This window comes from Camelus ferus, chromosome 3, assembly GCF_009834535.1.
Source record: "Camelus ferus isolate YT-003-E chromosome 3, BCGSAC_Cfer_1.0, whole genome shotgun sequence".
Classification (NCBI taxonomy): Eukaryota; Metazoa; Chordata; class Mammalia; order Artiodactyla; family Camelidae; genus Camelus; species Camelus ferus.
In genome coordinates, this window is record NC_045698.1 from 51,138,082 (window position 1) to 51,154,483 (window position 16,402).

The 16,402-nt window shown below is 40.7% G+C and overlaps 1 protein-coding gene across 12 annotated transcripts in view; it reads left to right on the plus strand.

Annotated features, from left to right (window-relative positions):
• Positions 1 to 16,402, plus strand: part of PDE8B (phosphodiesterase 8B) — a 287,039-nt gene that overhangs the window by 124,874 nt on the left and 145,763 nt on the right. The window contains exon 1 of one of the 12 annotated variants that reach the window (XM_032474650.1): positions 5,859 to 5,903. The exons of the other annotated variants lie outside the window; for them this stretch is intronic. Within the exon in view, the coding sequence (XP_032330541.1) occupies positions 5,874 to 5,903 (30 nt within the window). The 5' untranslated portion in view covers positions 5,859 to 5,873. Of the gene's footprint in view, positions 1 to 5,858; positions 5,904 to 16,402 lie in introns of those variants that run through there. 12 annotated transcript variants of the gene reach the window in all.

Genomic DNA, 16,402 nt, shown 5'->3' on the forward strand with positions numbered 1-16,402 from the left:
TTTTTTTCTTTCCTCTTCAGTTGGTCTTAATATAGAAATAACAGTGCATTTCAGGTCATTGAGTGGATTGGCTGCACCACATGCTTGATCTAAGAAGGCCACCTTGCCTATCTAAGAAGGCTGAGTGTGTCACTAGGCCTGTGGGCATCGGGGCCTGTGTGAGAGGTGGGGCCCAGGACAGTCTGGTTGCTTGTGGGGACTCCCAGCCCTCCGAGGTCAGGGAGGGGAACGGCGCAGGGCGTCCTGGACTTAGGTGCACCCATTGCAGGGGTCTGCAGCTGAGGACCTCATCCAGCTTGCTGCCTGTTGTAGTACAGCTCATGGGTGAAGAAAGACTTCTACATTTTTTGAATAGTTGGAAAAAAATAGAAGAACATTTTTGTGACAGGTGAAAATTATATGGAATTCAAGTTTCAGTGAACATGAATAATGTTCTGTTGAAACACAGTCACACTCATTCATTCTGTGTTATCTGTGGCTGATTCCCCACTACAATGGCAGAGTGCTGTAGTTTCCACGGAGATCAAGTGGCCTGCAAAACCAGAAATGTTTATTGTTGGGCCCTTTACAGAAAAAGTGCCCGCCTGTGGTCTATTGGAGAAGATTGGAGAACGATGAGCTTTTTGAGGAGAGGAACTAAGCTTTATATGGGAGAGAGAGGCAGTGAGCAGCATGGTGTACTTCCTGGTAAGAGCACCTTGGACTCTGGGTTTGATTTCAACTCCATCCTTTACCACCTGTGTGACCTTAGGCTAATTGCTTTACCTGTCTGTGCTTCCATTTCTGCAACTGTAAAATGGGAATAATAATAATTCCCACCTCATAGGTTGTTATAAAGATTGTATTTATATGCAAAACACTTAACCAGTGCTTTACATATACACATAATGCACAGAAAGATGATCGATGTCCAGCCTGTGTCATGGACATTTTCTGTAGGCCAAGTACGATAGGGCCCTTGTAGCCCCCAAAACTTGGTGTCTCTGGGTAGTGCCCCACCCTCAGAATTATGAGACCCTCTGGCCGCCTGAGACCTGTCCCCAGCACAGGCCCTGGTGCCTGCCCCCGACCCCAGGCATACCTTTCCCTTCTTCCTCCTGGGCCAGCGGCTCCCCACCCTTGCCCTTCCATGAGGCTCTTGGCTCTCCTTCCGGGCCCATTCAGAGCTGTGATGCTGGCCTTTCAGTCATATGCTGGAGTCCTCAGTCTCCCCAGCTTGGGCTCTGTTGTTCTCATATGGACCTCTCTCTATGTCATATCACAATGACTGCATCCCCGATGGCCGTATGAGGCCACAGCCATGACCCTCATTCCAGTGGGGAGATAGGGCCATGCTTTCTGGGCACGTGTCCTGTGTGAGGGCTGCCCTGCACAGTCATCAGGACCTCTTTTATGGAGCACGTGCCTCATGCCAGGTCTGAGGCTAAGTGTTCTGCTCACAACATCATTAATCCTCACGAAATTTCTGGAGATTGCACTGTGCTTGTCTTGGGGAGGGGTGTCAGGACACTTGGGCTGAGTCCTCCTGAGTCTAGGCTAAAACATGTCCCTTCCCATCCCTGGGTGTCAGTGTTCTGTAGAGATTTGATTTCCCTCGATTAAGGTAGAAATAACTGTCCTCAGTCTGACAACTGTGGTTCCTTTCTGTCTCCTTCCCTTGGCTTCCTTATTCCCCCATCCCTATAATATGCTGTCCAGGGACCCATGCAGGAAAGTCTGAGGTTCCAAGCAAGCAAACAGAGAAAAATCCAAGGCATGTTGCTCACATGGTGGTACTTGGGTTAACAGCAAATAGGCCACGCCTGCCCTTCCCCACCGGCCAGCTGCACACACAGGTGCAGAGAGGTGAGGCAACGTTCCCAAAGTTAGTCTCTCTCTAGGCTTCCAAACCCGGCTCTGACTCTGAAACTAAAGAACGTTCTAGGTAGGGATGGAAGATGAAGAGGTGATAAGCTTTAACCAGACTGCTAGCTCTCCCAAAGCAGGGATTATTGCCTGTTTTATTCATGGTTGGATCCCAAGGGCCTAGAACAGTGCCGGGGTTGTGGTCAGTTCCCAACCAGTATTGATTGAAGTCATAACCGTTACTGTTTGGCCAGGGTGCAGAGGACCTGGGAGCTTTCTGTTCGGACAGAGCATAGCTGTATGCTCAGTGGGACACTTTATATCCTCAGTAATCAAATTGAAACCCCAAATTAAGTTAGCTTGCTTAGTGAGGTGCAATTTCTTCCCCATCCCCAACCTGATCACTGGCCCTGGTGACACAAACTTCCTCACCCCATTCTACGTCATCACTACAGGAAGAGACTCCATGTCCACTCTGTGATGAAGCCAGGGCCTTATATCCACCCAGACAGCACCTTGGATGCACTTGCAGAATCCTGTTTGTCTGTGGGGAAAGGGATGTCTAGGTATGCCAGAAAATCTCTGGAAAGTCACACATCAAACATGGTGCTGTGGACTGAATTGTGCCCTGCTGTCCCCAGATTCCTATGTTGAGGCCCTTTCCCCCACCATGACTCTGTTGGAGTTGGGATCTTTAGGGAGGTGAGTAAAGTTAAATATGGTCGTAATGGTGGAGCCCTGATACAGTAGGACTGGTGTCCATGTCAGACGGGAGACCAGAGTGTTTGCTGACCCTCTCTGCCATGTCAGGACACAGTGAGAAGGTGGTAGGCCAACAAGAGGATTCTTGCCAGAAAATGAACCTGATGGCACCTTGAAAATGGATTTCCCAGCCTCCAAAACTGCAAGACAGTAAATTGCTGTTGTTTGCTCCACCTAGTCTGTGGTTTTTGTTACTATGCCCTGAGCTGACTGATACACACCATTTCTCAGTATTCTCCCATTGACATACTAGGATCTGGCTGGAAAGGTCTTTACATCTTCAACGACAGAAGCAGAATTCACCAAATGATGCCACTAGTAGTTAGTAAATTGTATCCAAATAAGTAGCAGGTATAGTAGTCCATATTTTTACAACAGGAAAAACTGCACTTAATTCTTTTCTATACAAAAAGGATAGCATAAACTCCTTAATTCTCATAGCTGTGCTGTGTTACTGTGAGAGGGAAGGAAATTTGGGCTCCGAGAGGTTGAATGAGTTGTCCAAGGCCACACAGCATATGAGAGGCAAAGTCGGACCCCAGCCCAGGCCTTTAACTCTTTGGCAGGGCTGTGTAAACTTAAGGACATGGCTCAGATTCTCTGACCCATCTTGGCCACATTTTCCACATGGCAGAAGAAGGGCTCAGTGTCAAATGCTGTCACTCAAGCAGCAGCAGTGAAGACAATTTAGAACTAAGGCTTATCTCTGTCCTTAATTTACCTGGCAGCATTTTCTGAAGTAATGGCTGTCTCAGAGATGTGTGGGACCCAGCATGTCGCATTTGCAGCAATTACTAGGCCAGGTCAGGAGAACTGGGGAAGGCCTTCCCACCGTGCAGACCTATCGGTTGTCAGGCCTCTGGCTGTTGGTCCCCTGAAGCATGCCACTTTACAAGCACTTCATTTTCCACTGATGAAAATGAGAGGAATTCAGTTCTGGGGGCAAGTGTTCAGCACAAAAGAACTCATTTGGCTGACATGTCTGCAGGCTTGGATTGGATTCTTTGGAAAACATAAAGGTTTGTGAAAACAAAAACAGCAATTACAAGCTGGTGCAGGCCTTGCATCAGAAGATGTGTACAGAGCTTCCTTCTGTTGGTCAGGCTGTGTGCACACGGCCTCACTATATAATTACTACCTCATTGCTTTCCTCGAGTGACTCCATTTAAAACAGAAAACATCATGAACACAAACAACACAATAAAAGTGGTATCTAAGGGTAAGAGCGGGCAGACTGGAAAGGGGGTCTAAGAAATTGACATATATTGCACGTCTGCTCCATGTCAGGCTCCGTGCTGGGCTCTTTAGTGGGTTTATTGTGTTTTTGTCTTCACAGCAACCTTGTGAGGTAGATACAAATGAATACACAGTGGTAAAATAACTTGTTCAAGGTTTTTCTCTTTTAAAGTTGAGAATTGAAACAAGGTCGTGTGAGTCAGAAATCCTTGCTCCCTTGTGATGGGGCTCAGTTCCTCCCCTCCCCTTGCTCCCTCTCTGGTGATTCAGGGGAGAGGTGGGCTGCTGAGCTGTGAGGATGGAGACCTGGGTAAGGTGTCCGGCTTTGCTGCTTAAAGAACAAGTCCTCTTGAGGTTCTGAGGTACCTTCCCCTCTTCATCGACTTGACTCTCCTGGAGTGAAAGCAGACGAGGTTTCTTGCTTTCTTATGTGAAAACAGCCTCTGCATTCTTGCCAGCCCAGCGATACTCACCTCTCCAAGGTCCGTAATCTGGGTGGGACGTCTCAGCCTCTTTACAGCTTTGAATGATTCATAATCGTTCTCGTACCGACTTCTCAGCCTGGGTCACCGGTGGGCTCCGGCTTCCCTGACACCTGCAGAGAACAAGCCGTGTGTCCTGGGCCACCGAGTTCCCTCTTCACGGGTGCAGAGAGAAGACGTGAAAGGCTACAGGAGACCTGCCATGATTCTGCAAGTGCATTTTGGCTGCACATTGTGAGATGTATTTTCTTTTTGGGTCACGTTGTAACAGTACATAATATAGGTACTCCTGATGAAACAGCCATCTTTAGTAACATCATTCAGCCACATTACAGGTTCTTACGGACAACGTTGATAGCTGGGGAAGCTGTCAGCAATCGCAGCTGAGAGCATGGACTTCGGAGTCAGACCACTCAGGGCCATATCCCAGCTCTGTCATTTGTTTGCTTTGTGACCTTGAGCAAGTTATTCTTAACTTTTCTGTGCCTCGGTTTCCTTGTTTTATAAAATGCAATCGTAATAGTGCCTACCTCACCAGGTTCTTACGAGTATTAAATGATTCAATATGTGAAAAATTTCTAGGAACAGGGCCTTGCTCGTAAAAAGAACTACAGGTGATCAGCTAGGATGGTGATGGCCATGGTGGTGGTCCCGTCCAGAGGAGACGGTGAATACTGACTGGTATTAGCATGTTCCAGCTGTCACCTCTCATTCCTGTACTTTGAAGTTAATGTGAGCCCATGAGAATCATTAGTTGAGCTGAGTCGCACATTAACACAGTTCACACGGTCAGTGTCTGCTGGGCACCTGTTATGTGCCAGGCACCGTGTTTGGTATCGGGTACACAAAAATGAGTGCAACAGACGTGATTCTGCTCTTGTGAAATTGCATCATAGCTGGTTAAGGTTCATTATCCAGTAACAGGATATTTCAAGTGATTAATTTACCAAGATAATCTCGAACCATACAGTATTGTTAAAGTTTTTCTCCTCTTTTAGATTTTACTGAATATTTAACAGCCCCTCGGGGGGGATCTTTAGCTGCCCTGTCCTGTGTGGTGGCCATGGGAGTGCCATGAGGGATAAAAAAAATGAGGCAGGAGAGGATTGTGTTAATCCTCACAAGGGGCCATGCTAAGGAGTTTAAATGTTACCCTAATAGCCGGGTTAACCTGGAGAGTGAGGTGAACTTTGGAATTTAGAAAAACTTTATAGCCTCTGTGAGTTTTAAAGCTCTGTGATTCCATACCAACTTTCTTTTTAGTCTATTTATATTTTAATGTAATTTGATATATTTGGGTCAAAATCTACCACGTTTTGTTTTGTTTTCTGTTTATCTCATCTGTTTTATGTTTCACTCCTTTCTTGCCTTCTTTTAGATGGATTATATTTTAAAAAATCATTTGATCCCTCCCTCCCACTAATGTGTTTCTTTACTTGGTTACCAGAGAAAATAGAACATGCACCTCTAACTTATCAAAGTCTAAAATGAATTAGCACCGCTCCTGCCTCCAAGAGCATAGAAGGTTTATCTCCCCTTTTGGCTCACATGCTGTTGCTGTCTTGTGTGTTGTGTATGGTAAGCCCTGTGAGATACTGTAAGTGCATTCTGCAGTCTGTATTATTTGGGTTGACACACATATGTCCCTTTTGTGTGTTACTCCTTTTTATATTCCTTCCACCTGGAATCATTTTTCCTCTGCTTGAGGAACACCCCTTAGCCCCTTTGGTGTGGGTCTTCTTTGGCAAACTCTGCTTTTTTTTAAATAATATTTTTATTGCACATTTATTCTTTTTATAAATTGAATTATAGTTGATTTACAGTATTGTGTTTTATGTGTATAGCAAAGTGATTTGGTTGTACATATATATATTTTTGACTCTTTTCCATTATAGTTTATAACAAGGTATTGAATATTGTTCCCTGTGCTATACAGTAAATCCTTGTTATTTATCTATTTTATATATAGTAGTGTGCATCTGTTAATCCCATACTCCCAGTTTATCCCTCCCTGCTTCCCTTTGGGCAACCGTAAGTCCGTTTTCTATGTCTGTGAATCTGTTTCTGGTTTGTAAATAAATTAATTTGTGTCATATTTTAGAGTTCACATATAAGTGACATCATATGATACTTGTCATTGTCTGATTTCCTTCACCGAGTATGATAATATTCATGTCCATCCATGTTGCTGCAAATGGCATTATTTAATTGTTTTTAATGGCTGAGTAATATTCCATTGTACATATACATACCACACCTTCTTTATCCAGTCATCTGTCAATGGATGCTTAGGTCACTTACACCTTCATTCTTGAAGCATATTTTTGCTGCATAGGGAATTCTGGTGTGATGGTTATTTTCTTTCAGCATATTGAAGGTATCATCCCACTGTCTTTCCAGCTTCTCTTGTCTCTGCTGAGAAGTGTCTACTCTGAGGATGAGTCATTTGAAGGTCATCTGTTTTTTCCTCTGGCCTCTCATAAGATTTTATCTTTGTTTTTCTCCGGTTTCACTGTGATATGTGTCTGTGGGGGTTTCTTCTGTGTACTGCTTGAGAATCATTAGTCCTTCTGAGTCCATGGATTGATGTCTTTTATTGGTTCTAAAATATTCTCAGCTGTGACCTCCTTACATGATGCTTCTCCCCCATTTCTCACTCCTCTCCTTCCTGAACTCTGGGTGAATGTATGTTAGACGTTCTCACTGCCTCCACCACGCCTCTTGTCCCTCTTCCATCTTTTCTTCTGTGATACATTCTGCATAGTTTTTCTGACATCTTGTGATTTACTAATTCTCTGCTCACTTGTATCTTAGCTGTTAAATTCTTCCACCAATTTATTGATTTTGATTATTCTTTCTTTCATTCTAAAATTTTTATTTGGTTCTTTTTCAGCTCCTTTAAAAAATCGTTTCCAATTCCCTATTGAAAATTCAGGCTTTGCTTTTAATTTCTTTGAATGTTGTAGGTATAGTTGTGTTAGAGTCCATAACTGATAATTTCAGTATTCAAAGGCTATCTCTGTTTCTCTTGTTGCTATTGGTTTTCTCACTTATATTGTCACATGTGCCTGATTTTCCTTCACAGGGCTTTTCTTTTGCTTCTGCCAAGGGTGAGGGACTGTGGTGGTGACTGGCTTCATTTGAGCTCAAGACTTGAGATTCCCTGGGTGACCTAGTTGATGCAAACTAGCTGGGACTCTGCCCAAGGCTGGATCCCTTGGGGGTCACTCCATCCCCCAGTCACTGTTGGGACCACAGATGAGCCTGGGGCGGTTCACTATGTTTTCCACCTTTGGTAGCCCCTGGCTGTTACTTTAGTCCTCTTTTCCCCTTGAAGCTGTTAAAATAAGAAGCTCAGCTTCTCAGCTCTTTATTTTAAATTAGCAAATACTCCTGCGTAGTACATTTACCCCGCTGGGTACTAGTCTTCTAGAATTGGGCCTGGTAATGCCTCACTGTAGCAATTACGTCTTTGAGGCTTGTAAGAGGATATTGTAAAATAACTCATTCAGTACTTTTAGTTGTCCTTCTTGGGAAAGCTGTTCCTAATTTCCTAGTATCCCATTATTTGAGTGTCTGACTTTGATACAAGATTGGTGGCCCTATTAATTGTGTTTGTTGTTGTTTGAGGAATATACTTTGGGGAGCCCTTTTCTGCACATTTCCCTTTTGGGAGATAACTACAAAGGGGTTAGCTCTATATTTATTTGGGAGGGAGGTGTAGATATAACTGTCTTATCCTTCCTTCTAGCAGAGGTAGCCTTTGAGGAGTGAGAAGTTTTTGAATGGTTGAAAACTGGTGCTTTGGTAGAAAAGAATCATATTTCTGATCAATATTTCCATTAATTTTTCTATTACCATCTTGAAAGCATTAGAATTTGAGCAAATAATTCTATATTTCAATCTTTTCATTGAGGTCACATTTTACCAAGTCTGGTCTCTCCACCTAGGAATCACATCCTCTTATGGAGTAAGCATTGTACTTTTAGAGAGCAAGTATCATTTATGTGATAGAAGTTATTTTTTTCTATAAACACAGGCCAAGAAAAGGCAGCCAGCAGATTACTCAGTGTGCAAGGAGCAGGCTGCAGTATCCTGACTCGCCGGGTGCACATCTGGGTTAGGGCATCATCAGGTGAACATCTAGTTTAGGGCATCATCAAGCATGCTTCTGTGGGCAGTTTGTATTTTCATGTATGAATGTCTTGGCTCAAAGTAATCATGAAGAAAACAGTGTTCCAAGTGTGTTGCAATCCTACCATAAATGATACGCATTTTAAAGGATAATGCAATGCAGTAGTCAGGTACCACTTGGTACCTGGAGATGCCTAATTAATTATTAATACAAGTGAGGCTGGAGAGAAAAATAGTTGACTGTGATAGGTGCCACTTGTTGTTACTGATATATATTTCTTAACAGTTTTCTTCCTTCACATCTTCAGATCCAAGTTCCCATCTCCAAAGCACCAGCCTTCAGAATGATTGGCAAAAGCCACTCAAAATATTAAGTTTCATTCTGCTTCTTAGAGAAATCTTCCAATAATGAGAGAAAAGGAAACTGAAGATTGCCCCATGTATATATTTATTTTATTCATTTTAAATTTCAGTGGCATGAAGACAACTTACAGTGAACATTGTTATGTTTCAACATTTGCATTTGACATCATCCTCTGAAGATAGCCTGGAAGACTGGAGCAAGAGTTTTAGAGGAAAAGCTTGAGACAGCTAACATTTTAATTGCACAGTCCTGGTGTGAAACTGATATTGAACGTTACAGGAAGGGCAATCTTAAGTGGTATCCTTGGTCACACAATGCATAATAGGAAAAGAAAATATTTTTCTCTTACTTAAATTGACATATGCCTAACTGCTCAGTGGATGGATTTAATATGATTGTAGATGGACTCTAATGAAGCTTGAGTATTCCATGTTTTACAGGTTTTAATTACCATCAGTATGAAGTGTGCTTTCCTATTCTTTTCATTAATGAAGCCTAAAAGGTTACCAGAAAGAAATAAGGCAGTGGGAAGTTTTGTGGAATCAGTAAGTAGAATAATCTATACGACTGTATCTTTACTTGAAAGATTTTACACTGTACCTTTCAGATCCAGTCCTCCTCTATTGTGATGACAGTTCATCAAAAGAACCCTGTTGCTTAGCAACCAGATTATATATGATGGAACTCCTTGAAAGAACTGTAAGTGTTAAGTCTTGAGAAATAGAAAGATACCTTGGACATTGTGAAAGTCTTAAGTTAAAAAGTAAATATGAATTATGCCCAGAAAAGAATCACAGTGAACAACTGCCTCAAAAGTAGACAGAAAAGATCTCAGAACTATTTGAATAAATGCTTTCCAATTTAGAAAATTCAGTCATTTAAAAAATTGAAATAATTGCTCAGAAGAATGATAGGTTGGCGCTCTCTTTTAAGATTCCCGTCTCTAATGGGCTTTTTCACCGCCTCTTTTCTCTAGTCACTGTATTGTTACAGCAACCCCCAGAGCCAGGTGTGTAATGACGCACTTCGTTTCCTTCTGCCTTTCTCAGAAAGGAGCTGATCTTCCTTTTTTTTTTTTTTTTTCTTTTTGAGCTTTTGGGTTTTGTTTTGTTTTTCTTTTGTATCTAATTTCTACTTCTAAAATACAGGTGAATAATGGAACATTAGTTATAACTTGAAATGAAAAGAGTCATAATTGGAATTAATTTCTTTTCATCACAATAAATTCTTCAACATTGGCTGATTTCACGTGTGCCTGCAGTTTTCTGTTCATCTTGAAGTGTCTTATGTTTTCATGGCTGGACCAGCAATAGCTGATGATTCTGTGCGGGCAGAGATGAGAGCCCACTAGGTTTCTTAGCTTGTGTGCATCTTCTCTCAGTACAGGGAACTGTCGGTTTAATAAATGGTGCCTTTTGGGGAGAGGACAGCGCGGGATATGTCTTTTGATTTTGTGAATCTCTTTTCTTTTCAAAGGACCCTTAATTTCTATTGCTTGCTTCTTCCTTTTTTTCCCCTCACCATCAAGCATCCAAGGGATGTGATCCTCCAAGTCATCTCCCTCCCTCCAGAAGTGATGTCTCCCAAAACCTCCGTCTTTGGTCCCACTAACTTTCCAGCCCTTCCTTTCATTTCCCTGGTGTCCAAGCATCAGACTTTTTTCAGTATTTCCACTCTGGAGGTGATTTTCATCTGTTCTGCTACCAGAACCAGGAGTGGCCACCTGACTGTCTTCTCTGGCAAGATTTCTGCTGTTTTCAGATGTTCGTTTCCCTCCGTGTGAGTTAATTGAAGTTTTCAGTGCACTCTGTCTCTGGTTATGCTATAGGCAGGGCAGGCTTCACGGACGTGCCACTACTGCATGCCTTTTTTTTTTTTTTAATGGAGGTACTGGGGATTGAACCCCGGACCTTGTGCATGCTAAGCACGCACTCTACCACTGAGCCATACCTATCCCTCCATGGCTTTATAATATGGTTATATCTGGTGGAGAAAATCTCCCTGCACTATTCTTTATTTTGCAAAATTCTCTTGGCAAATCTGAAGTAATGTTCCGTAAGAACTTTGAAGTAATTTCTCGTTTCCCCTATAAACGCTGTTGGGATTTGGATTGGAATTTTTTATATTAATTCAACTTTAAATATTAATTTTTTAAGTGTATAATTTTCTTAATATTTATCAATTTCCTTTCTGAGTTTTATAACTGTTGTTGCTATCATGTATGGATTGGTTTTCTGTTTGTTTAAAGAGTAATGTTAGTGCAGGCAAGACTGTTAGTTTTTGTATCTGATCTATTTTTTTTTCCTTTTTTTCCTGTGTTGTGATAGATTTTTTATTTGACCTTCTAGACCAGGGATCTACAGATTGCTTGCCAAAACCATCCTGCTACCTGTTTCTATAAATAAATTTTCATGGGAACACAGCCAAACTCATTTATGTATGTATTATCTATGGCTGCCTTCATGCTACAATGGCAAAGTTGGGCAACTTCAACAGAGACCATATGGCCCACAAAGTCCAAAGTATTTACTAACTTGACCTTTACAGAAAGTTTGCCAACTCCTGTTCCAGCCTACTTATTTTGTTCCTGGGAGAGAATATTCTTAGTTAGGTTATTCAACTTTAAAAGTTTAAGAAAACTTAATTATATATCAGTAAAAGTAGAAGGAAAAAACAAAAGCAAAATAAAATAAAATGAATAAAAGTTAATTTAAAGTGAAAAAAAATTTTTTTTAATTTTAGCTTCAGGAAATATTTTTGTTTAATACAAAAATTACATGATGTTAATTACATCATTTGTCGAATTTGCATTCTTTTGTTCTTTAATGTTTTCTTTCATCTCTCCTGTTAGTGACACCCACCTGATGTCAGTTTGTTCACTTCCCTTTAGGGGCTGAGTCGCCTTTCAGGGATGGTAGGTTTTCTCTGCCTGTTCCTAGGGCGGATGCCCTCAGCACCATTTCACTGAGGCTGTGAAGGCTCTCAGGCAGTGTCAGACTTGGAGAGGATGGAAGACCCGGCCGTCCTTGCTGAGGACCGCCCTTGGTCAAAAAAGGAGAAGGAACTGTACATGTTTCAGTGATGACTGAGGAAGGCCTTTATTCTCCAGCCTTGACACCCATGAGTGGGGGAGCCAGCCTTCCATTCTCCAGGTCCAGCAGGATTGTGGGCTTTTCACAGTAAACTGGGGGATGCAGCACCCCTTCCCGGAGCACATGTGCACGTGCATGTGTGGATGCATGTCATCTGCCTTCCTGGTCCCTGGAAGGGATGCCCTGTATCACAGGGCACAAAGCCAGGACCTGTTCCAGCCTCTGAAGAACGCTACACCTCAGCTGCCTCAGCAGAAGGTTGATTCTTGCTTTCCAGATTTTAGAGTCATTTAGTGAAATCAGAGATGGGAAGTCGGGGACCTCCTTGTTGATTCCTAATATGAGTATTTACTTTTTCCTTTTGCCTGTCTGACTGTGCTGGGAAGGAATAGGTGGTAGAGGTGGTTGTAGTACAGATCAGCTTGGGACCTGGCATGTGTTTAGTTAGGAGTTTAGTGGTATCTGGAGAGGTTCTGTGTTCCCATCAGTAAATGAAGGACTACACTCATGTTTATTTTCCTCCATACATCTATGTATGCATACACATATGCACATCTGTACCCCCTCACACACACGCATACACAGACTCAATGTTGATTGTGACCTAAATGTTACGATACAAGCACTGCATACCATCACACCAGCAGTGTCCCATCATGAAGGAGAAATAAGCCCCAAAGAGACCAACGCTTATGGACCCTGTCTGAGCCCACTTTATCCCCTCTTCTAGAAGTTCCATGAGAATACCTGCTGGCTAATGGGTGTTCATCATTGCTGTGGTTTACAGAGAAAATACTAGTTGAACTGATTCCTTGAACTTTTGAAGTTTATAGAGGGTTCTCTTTGTAGCAGGGATTTGCAGATTTAGAAGGTGATCTGTATTTGTTATTTTTTTAAACATTTTTTATTGATTTATAATCATTTTACAATGTTGTGTCAAATTCCAATGTAGAGCACAATTTTTCAGTTATACATGAACATATGTATATTCATTGTCACATTTTTTTCTCTGTGAGCTACCATAAAATCTTGTATATATTTCCCTGTGCTATACAGTATAATCTTGTTTATCTATTCTACAATTTTGAAATCCCAATCTATCTCTTCCCACCCCCTGCTCCCTTGGCAACCACAAGTTTGTATTCTATGTCTGTGAGTCTATTTATGTTTTGTATTTATGCTTTGTTTGTTTGTTTTTTAGATTCCACATATGAGCGATCTCATATGGTATTTTTCTTTCTCTTTCTGGCTTACTTCACTTAGAATGACATTCTCCAGGAGCATCCATGTTGCTGCAAATGGCGTTATGTTGTCGGTTTTTATGGCTGAGTAGTATTCCATTGTATAAATATACCACATCTTTATCCTGTCATCTGTTGATGGACATTTAGGCTGTTTCCATGTCTTGGCTATTGTAAATAATGCTGCTATGAAACTTGGGGTGCAGGTGTCATTTTGAAGTAGGGTTCCTTCTGGAGATATGCCCAGGAGCGGGATTCCTGGGTCATATGGTAAGTCTATTCCTAGTCTTTTGAGGAATCTCCATACTGTATTTGTTATTAATCACTGTTTAAAAGCTTTGGTTCAGACAAGGTATAATTTAATTGTGTGAGTGTCCTTTATCTCTGTAGGAAGGGTTATTTACAGTTATTTGCCATTTATCATCATTTAATTATTAGTTACAGTAATCTGTTTTCACGTCTTCAGAATAGTTTTGCCCTAGAGAATCGTAAACTGGAAATAATACATGAAGGCAGGGATGGGGTCATATTTTTTTGTACCACAAAGAAGTGTAACCCTTGTGGGACCTGTTCTAATGCATTGTGTGGTCTACTTATCGTGTCCTGACTACATCTAAGTGTGTGGGCAATTTCATTATGCCTTCAACATTTACTAGTACATTACTATTCTTATTGTAATCTCATTTGATTCAATTTCATTTTTTAAATTCTATACTGGTTTCTATCAGCCTGACATAGAAGTGGTTTTTCCATCTTAACGCTATTTCACCGTATAGTAAGTATGCCCCGTTAGTCTTCAACAGCTGGAAGAATTTTTTCCTGTCTATGTTAAGGACAAAGGCAGATTACAGAGAAAGCATGCCACACTAAGATTTTCTTCAAAAAAAGAGAAAAACTAAATAAATAACATCTAGGGTGCATCCTGAGCTCTGTACAGGTTTATTCCGTTCTATACCTTCTCTGCCATTTCTGTGTTGAGACATCAACATCACAGATGTTCAGAATAATAAGAATGAGGTACCTACCACAAAGTTATTTCTAATACACTAAACTTGGAAGGCATGAAGAGCCAACTATTGCATTTGAAGAAAAAACTCTCAAAACAATAAAAAAGTTGAAGTATATAGCTTTCGGAATAGTACTTATTTGATTAGAAATTCTGTTAACTAGAATAAATATTCCATGTTTTGAGCCCAAAATTGGTATTTTTCTTAGCTCTGTTATCAATTTATTCAGCAGCACTTTATTGAACCTCATCTAGGTTTGAGGCATTTTTCCAGGTGCCAGGGTAATAGAAATGAATTGAACAATAATGAACAAAGAATGTGATAAGTCAACCACCAAAAAAAAGATATACCTAATAAAATAACATAGAAGATAAAATGCATTGTATATTTTTTAAAATACTTACTAAATCCAAAAGGAGGCAGAAAAAAAAATCAACCAAGAACAGAGGAGACAAGTAGAAAACAAAGAGCAAGTTGATAGTTTAAAGCTAACCATATCAATAATGACATTAAATGTCAGTGGTCTAAACACCTCAGTCAAAAGGCAGAGATGATGAGATTGGATGAAAGAAAAGGTGAGACTCAACTGTATGCTGTCAATAAGAAACCCACCTTAAATATAAAGACACAAATAGGTTATAAGTAACAGGATAGAAAAAGACACCATGCTAACACTAATCAAAATAAAACTGAAGCAGCTACATTAATATCAAACAAAATGAATTTCAGAGCTAAGAATATTACCAGTGATAAATATTATCACTTCATAATCAAAAAGGTGCCAGTGAATCAATGACAAAACTAAACAATTATGCATGTAGTAATAAGACTTCAAAATACATTGAAATAAAAACTGGTAGAATTGAAAAGAGAAACAGATGAATCTACATTTATATCCAGAGATTTCAACACCTTTTTCTCAATAGTTTGGGAAAGAATGTTCCAGGCAGAAGAAAAGGTACATGCAAAGGTCCTGAGGTCAGGAAGAGTTTGAGTGTTGGAAGAACGCAAAGCAGTCCAGTGTGTTTGAAGCAGAGTGAGTTGAGGCATGGTCCATGGTAGGCCAGAGAGACAGGCAGGGTCTAGATTACATAAGACCTTGTGGACAATGGTAAGGGGTTTACAAAGCACACAATGGGATTCGAGAGCAAACATGTTTGCTTCATGCTGTACCTTTGATTTAATATTTAATCATTAGGTGTTCTTAGATTTCTCCATGGCCTAAAACTGAAAACAGTAGATGACAGAGAGCCCCACACTTTAAAAACAGGCTGGACCTGATAGGATGCCATCAGGAAACAGATTTGTTTCTCTCCCATCATCTCTTTCAAACCTGTTCTGTTAGATCTTTCTGCTGCATCTCTGGATTATATCTCAGGGATCTGTCACAGCTTTTGAGTCTCACTTTCAGTTATTAAAAAGTCCAATCTGATCTAAATCAAAACTCCCATCCCTCATCATCCAATTCAGTGCTTCTGCTCTTCCTCCAGTTCAAGGCTGCCCTTGTCTTGACAACCTGCAGCCAAGAGAGGCTGTGTGTTCCTTCATCTCTGTTCTCCTTACTCCACCTCCTCCTGCAGTTTTCTCAGGATCTGGGCAAAGACGATAAGAAGTAAAAGATGGGACATTGGCCCTTTCAGGGTTTTTTAACTTCTTGGTTACTAAATACCTCCTCTCATGGAGCAGTTTGGTGGTTCTTTGTCTTACCCTCTGCCAAGTCTTATGTAGTTGAGAGTTTATAGTGTGGTGACTCTTATTTCAGCTTTTGGCCATTTAATATCCTGTTACATGTGGAAAAAGTTTCAGTATACAGATAAAGCTCTCATTTACACTTAACGGTACTATTGAAATGTAAAGAACCAGCTAATTTGTTCAAGAATCATTTGAAAAGCTCTAATGTGGCTGTAAAAGTTTAAAATCTTGCTGAATTTTAAGTTTTTCTTGGAAATTAGCTCATCTGTTTACCATCTGGTTTGGAAAATAAGAGGTCTCTTTCTCTAAGGAGCATTTTAAAAAGTGATGTTTAAAAATTAGCCACCATTTATGTGAATGCTTCTGGAAAAATTTGATATACAATTTAATGATTTGGTAAATTAGGAAATATTAAGTACCTCCATAGACATCAGTTTCCTAGGATTTGAATATTAATTAATTTCATAGTAAAAATATATTCTTGGGCATTTTATTAATGATTTCCACTGAGGCTCACTTCTTAATCGTTTGTCCATTTTTCCCAAAG